Below are 8,982 nucleotides of genomic sequence, written 5' to 3' on the forward strand. Positions count from 1 at the left end.
GGTCATTTATCAACATTTGAACATCTTGGCCGTGTTCTGTTATAATCTCCACCCGGCACAGCCAGAAGAGGACTGGCCACCCCTCATAGCCTGGTTCCTCTCTTGGTTTCTTCCTAGGTTTTGGCCTTTCTAGGGAGTTTTTCCTAGCCACCGTGCTTCTACATCTGCATTGCTTGCTGTTTGGGGTTTTAGGCTGGGTTTCTGTCCAGCACTTTGTGAAATCGGCTGATGTAAAAAGGGCTTTATAAATAAATGTGTTTGATTAATTGATAGTACCATGCCCTCTTTCCACTGTGACATTCACACTGGTGTTAAAGACTCTATATATGGTCCTAGTCTGACTTGGGGCCAATTTGGTACCCTTTGTCAGTGAGGTCCACGTTCCGCATGTAGGTCTACAGTCAGGACACGACCCTTTGTCAGTGAGGTCCACGTTCGGCATGCAGGTCTACAGTCAGGACACGACCCTTTGTCAGTGAGGTCAACGTTCAGCATGCAGGTCTACAGTCAGGACACGACCCTTTGTCAGTGATGTCAACGTTCAGCATGCAGGTCTACAGTCAGGACACGACCCTTTGTCAGTGAGGTCCACGTTCCGCATGTAGGTCTACAGTCAGGACGCGACCCTTTGTCAGTGAGGTCCACGTTCAGCATGCAGGTCTACAGTCAGGACACGACCCTTTGTCAGTGAGGTCCACGTTCAGCATGCAGGTCTACAGTCAGGACACGACCCTTTGTCAGTGAGGTCCACGTTCCGCATGCAGGTCTACAGTCAGGACACGACCCTTTGTCAGAGGTCAACGTTCAGCATGCAGGTCTACAGTCAGGACACGACCCTTTGTCAGTGAGGTCCACGTTCAGCATGCAGGTCTACAGTCAGGACACGACCCTTTGTCAGTGAGGTCCACGTTCAGCATGCAGGTCTACAGTCAGGACACGACCCTTTGTCAGTGAGGTCCACGTTCAGGGCCACGTTCAGCATGCAGGTCTACAGTCAGGACACGACCCTTTGTCAGTGAGGTGTGTGTGTACTCATAAGCCTGTTTTGTTTCCCCTCAGGTGACGTGCGTAACGATATCTACGTAACCCTGGTTCAGGGAGAGTTTGATAAAGGCAGCAAGTCCACCCCCAAGAATGTCGAGGTCACCATGACCGTCTACGACGAGGACGGAAAGAAACTGGAGGTATTGAGAGAGACACACACACACACACACACACACACACACACACACACACACACACACACACACACACACACACACACACACACACACACACACACACACACACACACACACACACACACACACACACACACACACACACACACACACACACAGGATGGACAGAAAGTGGAGGTACTGACTGATGAATGGATGTTGGCCTCACTGCTTTTTAGACCTCGTTCTGTCCACCTCGTGGTCCGTGTTCTAGAGGTTGGACCTGCTGTAGTTCAGCACTGGGGAAAGTTCTGTCCACCTCGTGGTCCGTTTTCTAGAGGATTGACCTGCTGTAGTTCAGCTCTGAGGAAAGTTCTGTCCACCTCGTGGTCCGTTTTCTAGAGGATTGACCTGCTGTAGTTCAGCACTGGGGAAAGTTCTGTCCACCTCGTGGTCCGTTTTCTAGAGGTTGGACCTGCTGTAGTTCAGCTCTGAGGAAAGTTCTGTCCACCTCGTGGTCCGTTTTCTAGAGGATTGACCTGCTGTAGTTCAGCTCTGAGGAAAGTTCTGTCCACCTCGTGGTCCGTTTTCTAGAGGTTGGACCTGCTGTAGTTCAGCTCTGAGGAAAGTTCTGTCCACCTCGTGGTCCGTTTTCTAGAGGATTGACCTGCTGTAGTTCAGCACTGGGGAAAGTTCTGTCCACCTCGTGGTCCGTTTTCTAGAGGATTGACCTGCTGTAGTTCAGCACTGGGGAAAGTTCTGTCCACCTCGTGGTCCGTTTTCTAGAGGATTGACCTGCTGTAGTTCAGCACTGGGGAAAGTTCTGTCCACCTCGTGGTCCGTTTTCTAGAGGATTGACCTGCTGTAGTTCAGACCCCTCACACCATATCCCTCCCATCTATCTGGGTCTGATATCCTGTAGCCCAGACCCCTCACACCATATCCCTCCCATCTATCTGGGTCTGATATCCTGTAGCCCAGACCCCTCACACCATATCCCTCCCATCTATCTGGGTCTGATATCCTGTAGCCCAGACCCCTCACACCATATCCCTCCCATCTCTCTGGGTCTGATATCCTGTAGCCCAGACCCCTCACACCATATCCCTCCCATCTCTCTGGGTCTGATATCCTGTAGCCCAGACCCCTCACACCATATCCCTCCCATCTCTCTGGGTCTGATATCCTGTAGCCCAGACCCCTCACACCATATCCCTCCCATCTCTCTGGGTCTGATATCCTGTAGCCCAGACCCCTCACACCATATCCCTCCCATCTCTCTGGGTCTGATATCCTGTAGCCCAGACCCCTCACACCATATCCCTCCCATCTCTCTGGGTCTGATATCCTGTAGCCCAGACCCCTCACACCATATCCCTCCCATCTCTCTGGGTCTGATATCCTGTAGCCCAGACCCCTCACACCATATCCCTCCCATCTCTCTGGGTCTGATATCCTGTAGCCCAGACCCCTCACACCATATCCCTCCCATCTCTCTGGGTCTGATATCCTGTAGCCCAGACCCCTCACACCATATCCCTCCCATCTATCTGGGTCTGATGTCCTGTAGCCCAGACCCCTCACACCATATCCCTCCCATCTATCTGGGTCTGATGTCCTGTAGCCCAGACCCCTCACACCATATCCCTCCCATCTATCTGGGTCTGATATCCTGTAGCCCAGACCCCTCACACCATATCCCTCCCATCTCTCTGGGTCTGATATCCTGTAGCCCAGACCCCTCACACCATATCCCTCCCATCTATCTGGGTCTGATATCCTGTAGCCCAGACCCCTCACACCATATCCCTCCCATCTATCTGGGTCTGATATCCTGTAGCCCAGACCCCTCACACCATATCCCTCCCATCTATCTGGGTCTGATATCCTGTAGCCCAGACCCCTCACACCATATCCCTCCCATCTATCTGGGTCTGATATCCTGTAGCCCAGACCCCTCACACCATATCCCTCCCATCTATCTGGGTCTGATGTCCTGTAGCCCAGACCCCTCACACCATATCCCTCCCATCTATCTGGGTCTGATGTCCTGTAGCCCAGACCCCTCACACCATATCCCTCCCATCTATCTGGGTCTGATGTCCTGTAGCCCAGACCCTTCACACCATATCCCTCCCATCTCTCTGGGTCTGATATCCTGTAGCCCAGACCCCTCACACCATATCCCTCCCATCTCTCTGGGTCTGATATCCTGTAGCCCAGACCCCTCACACCATATCCCTCCCATCTATCTGGGTCTGATATCCTGTAGCCCAGACCCCTCACACCATATCCCTCCCATCTCTCTGGGTCTGATATCCTGTAGCCCAGACCCCTCACACCATATCCCTCCCATCTCTCTGGGTCTGATATCCTGTAGCCAAGACCCCTCACACCATATCCCTCCCATCTCTCTGGGTCTGATATCCTGTAGCCCAGACCCTCACACCATATCCCTCCCATCTCTCTGGGTCTGATATCCTGTAGCCCAGACCCCTCACACCATATCCCTCCCATCACTCTGGGTCTGATATCCTGTAGCCCAGACCCCTCACACCATATCCCTCCCATCTCTCTGGGTCTGATATCCTGTAGCCAAGACCCCTCACACCATATCCCTCCCATCTCTCTGGGTCTGATATCCTGTAGCCCAGACCCCTCACACCATATCCCTCCCATCTCTCTGGGTCTGATATCCTGTAGCCCAGACCCCTCACACCATATCCCTCCCATCTCTCTGGGTCTGATATCCTGTAGCCCAGACCCCTCACACCATATCCCTCCCATCTCTCTGGGTCTGATATCCTGTAGCCCAGACCCCTCACACCATATCCCTCCCATCTATCTGGGTCTGATATCCTGTAGCCCAGACCCCTCACACCATATCCCTCCCATCTCTCTGGGTCTGATATCCTGTAGCCCAGACCCCTCACACCATATCCCTCCCATCTCTCTGGGTCTGATATCCTGTAGCCAAGACCCCTCACACCATATCCCTCCCATCTCTCTGGGTCTGATATCCTGTAGCCCAGACCCCTCACACCATATCCCTCCCATCTCTCTGGGTCTGATATCCTGTAGCCCAGACCCCTCACACCATATCCCTCCCATCACTCTGGGTCTGATATCCTGTAGCCCAGACCCCTCACACCATATCCCTCCCATCTCTCTGGGTCTGATATCCTGTAGCCAAGACCCCTCACACCATATCCCTCCCATCTCTCTGGGTCTGATATCCTGTAGCCCAGACCCCTCACACCATATCCCTCCCATCTCTCTGGGTCTGATATCCTGTAGCCCAGACCCCTCACACCATATCCCTCCCATCTCTCTGGGTCTGATATCCTGTAGCCCAGACCCCTCACACCATATCCCTCCCATCTCTCTGGGTCTGATATCCTGTAGCCAAGACCCCTCACACCATATCCCTCCCATCTCTCTGGGTCTGATATCCTGTAGCCCAGACCCCTCACACCATATCCCTCCCATCTCTCTGGGTCTGATATCCTGTAGCCCAGACCCCTCACACCATATCCCTCCCATCACTCTGGGTCTGATATCCTGTAGCCCAGACCCCTCACACCATATCCCTCCCATCTCTCTGGGTCTGATATCCTGTAGCCAAGACCCCTCACACCATATCCCTCCCATCTCTCTGGGTCTGATATCCTGTAGCCAAGACCCCTCACACCATATCCCTCCCATCTCTCTGGGTCTGATATCCTGTAGCCCAGACCCCTCACACCATATCCCTCCCATCTCTCTGGGTCTGATATCCTGTAGCCCAGACCCCTCACACCATATCCCTCCCATCTCTCTGGGTCTGATATCCTGTAGCCCAGACCCCTCACACCATATCCCTCCCATCTATCTGGGTCTGATATCCTGTAGCCAAGACCCCTCACACCATATCCCTCCCATCTCTCTGGGTCTGATATCCTGTAGCCCAGACCCCTCACACCATATCCCTCCCATCTCTCTGGGTCTGATATCCTGCAGAGGAAATTACAATATCCTCCTCTCACACAGAGGAAATGACATTCTCCTCCTCTCACACAGAGGACATGACATTCTCCTCCTCTCACACAGAGGAAATGACATTCTCCTCCTCTCTCACAGAGGAAATGACATTCTCCTCCTCTCACACAGAGGACATGACATTCTCCTCCTCTCTCACAGAGGAAATGACATTCTCCTCCTCTCACACAGAGGAAATGACATTCTCCTCCTCTCTCACAGAGGACATGACATTCTCCTCCTCTCTCACAGAGGACATGACATTCTCCTCCTCTCTCACAGAGGACATGACATTCTCCTCCTCTCTCACAGAGGACATGACATTCTCCTCCTCTCTCACAGAGGACATGACATTCTCCTCCTCTCTCACAGAGGACATGACATTCTCCTCCTCTCTCACAGAGGACATGACATTCTCCTCCTCTCACACAGAGGACATGACATTCTCCTCCTCTCTCACAGAGGACATGACATTCTCCTCCTCTCTCACAGAGGACATGACATTCTCCTCCTCTCTCACAGAGGACATGACATTCTCCTCCTCTCTCACAGAGGACATGACATTCTCCTCCTCTCACACAGAGGACATGACATTCTCCTCCTCTCACACAGAGGACATGACATTCTCCTCCTCTCTCACAGAGGAAATTACATTCTCCTCCTCTCACACAGAGGACATGACATTCTCCTCCTCTCTCACAGAGGAAATTACATTCTCCTCCTCTCTCACAGAGGACATGACATTCTCCTCCTCTCTCACAGAGGACATGACATTCTCCTCCTCTCACACAGCGGACATGACATTCTCCTCCTCTCTCACAGAGGACATGACATTCTCCTCCTCTCTCACAGAGGACATGACATTCTCCTCCTCTCACACAGAGGACATGACATTCTCCTCCTCTCACACAGAGGACATGACATTCTCCTCCTCTCTCACAGAGGAAATTACATTCTCCTCCTCTCACACAGAGGACATGACATTCTCCTCCTCTCTCACAGAGGAAATTACATTCTCCTCCTCTCACACAGAGGACATGACATTCTCCTCCTCTCACACAGAGGAAATGACATTCTCCTCCTCTCTCACAGAGGAAATGACATTCTCCTCCTCTCTCATAGAGGACATGACATTCTCCTCCTCTCACACAGAGGAAATGACATTCTCCTCCTCTCACACAGAGGAAATGACATTCTCCTCCTCTCACACAGAGGACATGACATTCTCCTCTCACACAGAGGAAATTACATTCTCCTCCTCTCACACAGAGGAAATGACATTCTCCTCCTCTCACACAGAGGAAATGACATTCTCCTCCTCTCTCACAGAGGACATGACATTCTCCTCCTCTCGCACAGAGGAAATGACATTCTCCTCCTCTCACACAGAGGACATGACATTCTCCTCCTCTCGCACAGAGGAAATGACATTCTCCTCCTCTCGCACAGAGGACATGACATTCTCCTCCTCTCACACAGAGGACATGACATTCTCCTCCTCTCACACAGAGGAAATGACATTCTCCTCCTCTCACACAGAGGAAATGACAGGCATTTGAAGACTACCTGAGCAGCCTTGTTTATCCACTCAGTTATACCCACTGGACAGGAAGCAATGCCAGGTCAACTTGCCCCCTGTTGTTAAGTCGACACATTAACACAACCACCACAAACAATGTTACGATCACCTGCGGCTGTCATGAGCCAGCTAACTAGCTAGCTAACATGAGCCAGCTAACTAGCTAGCTAACATGAGCCAGCTAACTAGCTAGCTACATGAGCCAGCTAACTAGCTAGCTACATGAGCCAGCTAACTAGCTAGCTACATGAGCCAGCTAACTCGCTAGCTACATGAGCCAGCTAACTCGCTAGCTACATGAGCCAGCTAACTAGCTAGCTACATGAGCCAGCTAACTAGCTAGCTAACATTGCAAGGCTAATTGGGGATATTTTGCTAAGTTCCCCGTCCTTGTCTACGACGACTTCATTCCGTCATTGTAATTCCAATTATAAATCTCCTACTTCCTCTGCACATGGAGCCTCTCACTGTGGTTCCTCTGTCTGACTGTGGTTCCTCTGGCTGACTGTGGTTCCTCTGGCTGACTGACTGTGGTTCCTCTGGCTGACTGACTGTGGTTCCTCTGGCTGACTGATTGTGGTTCCTCTGGCTGACTGACTGTGGTTCCTCTGGCTGACTGACTGTGGTTCCTCTGGCTGACTGACTGTGGTTCCTCTGGTGACTGACTGTGGTTCCTCTGTCTGACTGACTGTGGGTCCTCTGGCTGACTGACTGTGGTTCCTCTGACTGACTGACTGTGGTTCCTCTGTCTGACTGTGGTTCCTCTGGCGACTGACTGTGGTTCCTCTGTCTGACTGTGGTTCCTCTGGCTGACTGACTGTGGTTCCTCTGTCTGACTGACTGTGGTTCCTCTGTCTGACTGACTGTGGTTCCTCTGTCTGTCTGACTGTGGTTCCTCTGGCTGTCTGACTGTGGTTCCTCTGTCTGACTGACTGTGGTTCCTCTGTCTGACTGACTGTGGTTCCTCTGACTGACTGACTGTGGTTCCTCTGACTGACTGACTGTGGTTCCTCTGGCTGACTGACTGTGGTTCCTCTGTCTGACTGTGGTTCCTCTGGCTGACTGACTGTGGTTCCTCTGTCTGACTGACTGTGGTTCCTCTGGCTGACTGACTGTGGTTCCTCTGGCTGACTGACTGTGGTTCCTCTGGCTGACTGACTGTGGTTCCTCTGGCTGACTGACTGTGGTTCCTCTGGCTGACTGACTGTGGTTCCTCTGACTGACTGACTGTGGTTCCTCTGGCTGACTGACTGTGGTTCCTCTGACTGACTGACTGTGGTTCCTCTGACTGACTGACTGTGGTTCCTCTGACTGACTGACTGTGGTTCCTCTGTCTGACTTACTGTGGTTCCTCTGTCTGACTGACTGTGGTTCCTCTGGTGACTGACTGTGGTTCCTCTGGCTGACTGACTGTAGTTCCTCTGTCTGACTGACTGTGGTTCCTCTGGCTGACTGACTGTGGTTCCTCTGTCTGACTGACTGTGGTTCCTCTGGCTGACTGACTGTGGTTCCTCTGGCTGACTGACTGTGGTTCCTCTGTCTGACTGACTGTGGTTCCTCTGGCTGACTGACTGTGGTTCCTCTGGCTGACTGACTGTGGTTCCTCTGGCTGACTGACTGTGGTTCCTCTGACTGACTGACTGTGGTTCCTCTGTCTGACTGACTGTGGTTCCTCTGGTCTGACTGACTGTGGTTCCTCTGGCTGACTGACTGTGGTTCTCTCTGACTGACTGTGGTTCTGGTTCCTCTGTCTGACTGACTGACTGTGGTTCCTCTGGCTGACTGACTGTGGTTCCTCTGGTTCCTCTGGCTGACTGACTGTGGTTCCTCTGTCTGACTGACTGTGGTTCCTCTGGCTGACTGACTGTGGTTCCTCTGGCTGTCTGACTGACTGTGGTTCCTCTGGCTGACTGACTGTGGTTCCTCTGGCTGACTGACTGTGGTTCCTCTGGCTGACTGACTGTGGTTCCTCTGGCTGACTGACTGTGGTTCCTTGTCTGACTCTGGCTGACTGACTGTGGTTCCTCTGGCTGACTGACTGTGGGTTCCTCTGGTCTGACTGACTGTGGTTCCTCTGGCTGACTGACTGTGGTTCCTCTGGCTGACTGACTGACTGTGGTTCCTCTGTCTGACTGACTGTGGTTCCTCTGGCTGACTGACTGTGGTTCCTCTGTCTGACTGACTGTGGTTCCTCTGGCTGACTGACTGTGGTTCCTCTGTCTGACT

General features: G+C 52.3%; 1 protein-coding gene across 1 annotated transcript in view; it reads left to right on the forward strand.

Annotated features, from left to right (window-relative positions):
- LOC127927284 (dedicator of cytokinesis protein 1-like) overlaps window positions 1–1,193 on the forward strand; it is a gene marked incomplete at its 3' end in the record, with an annotated part of 68,042 nt that extends 66,849 nt beyond the window's left edge. The window contains exon 15 of the mRNA XM_052513422.1: window positions 1,060–1,193. Within this exon, the coding sequence (XP_052369382.1) occupies window positions 1,060–1,193 (134 nt within the window). The remainder of the gene's footprint in view (window positions 1–1,059) is intronic.
- Window positions 1,194–8,982: the final 7,789 nt, after the last annotated feature.

Source organism: Oncorhynchus keta, unplaced genomic scaffold (genome assembly GCF_023373465.1).
Source record: "Oncorhynchus keta strain PuntledgeMale-10-30-2019 unplaced genomic scaffold, Oket_V2 Un_scaffold_10_pilon_pilon, whole genome shotgun sequence".
NCBI lineage: Eukaryota > Metazoa > Chordata > Actinopteri > Salmoniformes > Salmonidae > Oncorhynchus > Oncorhynchus keta.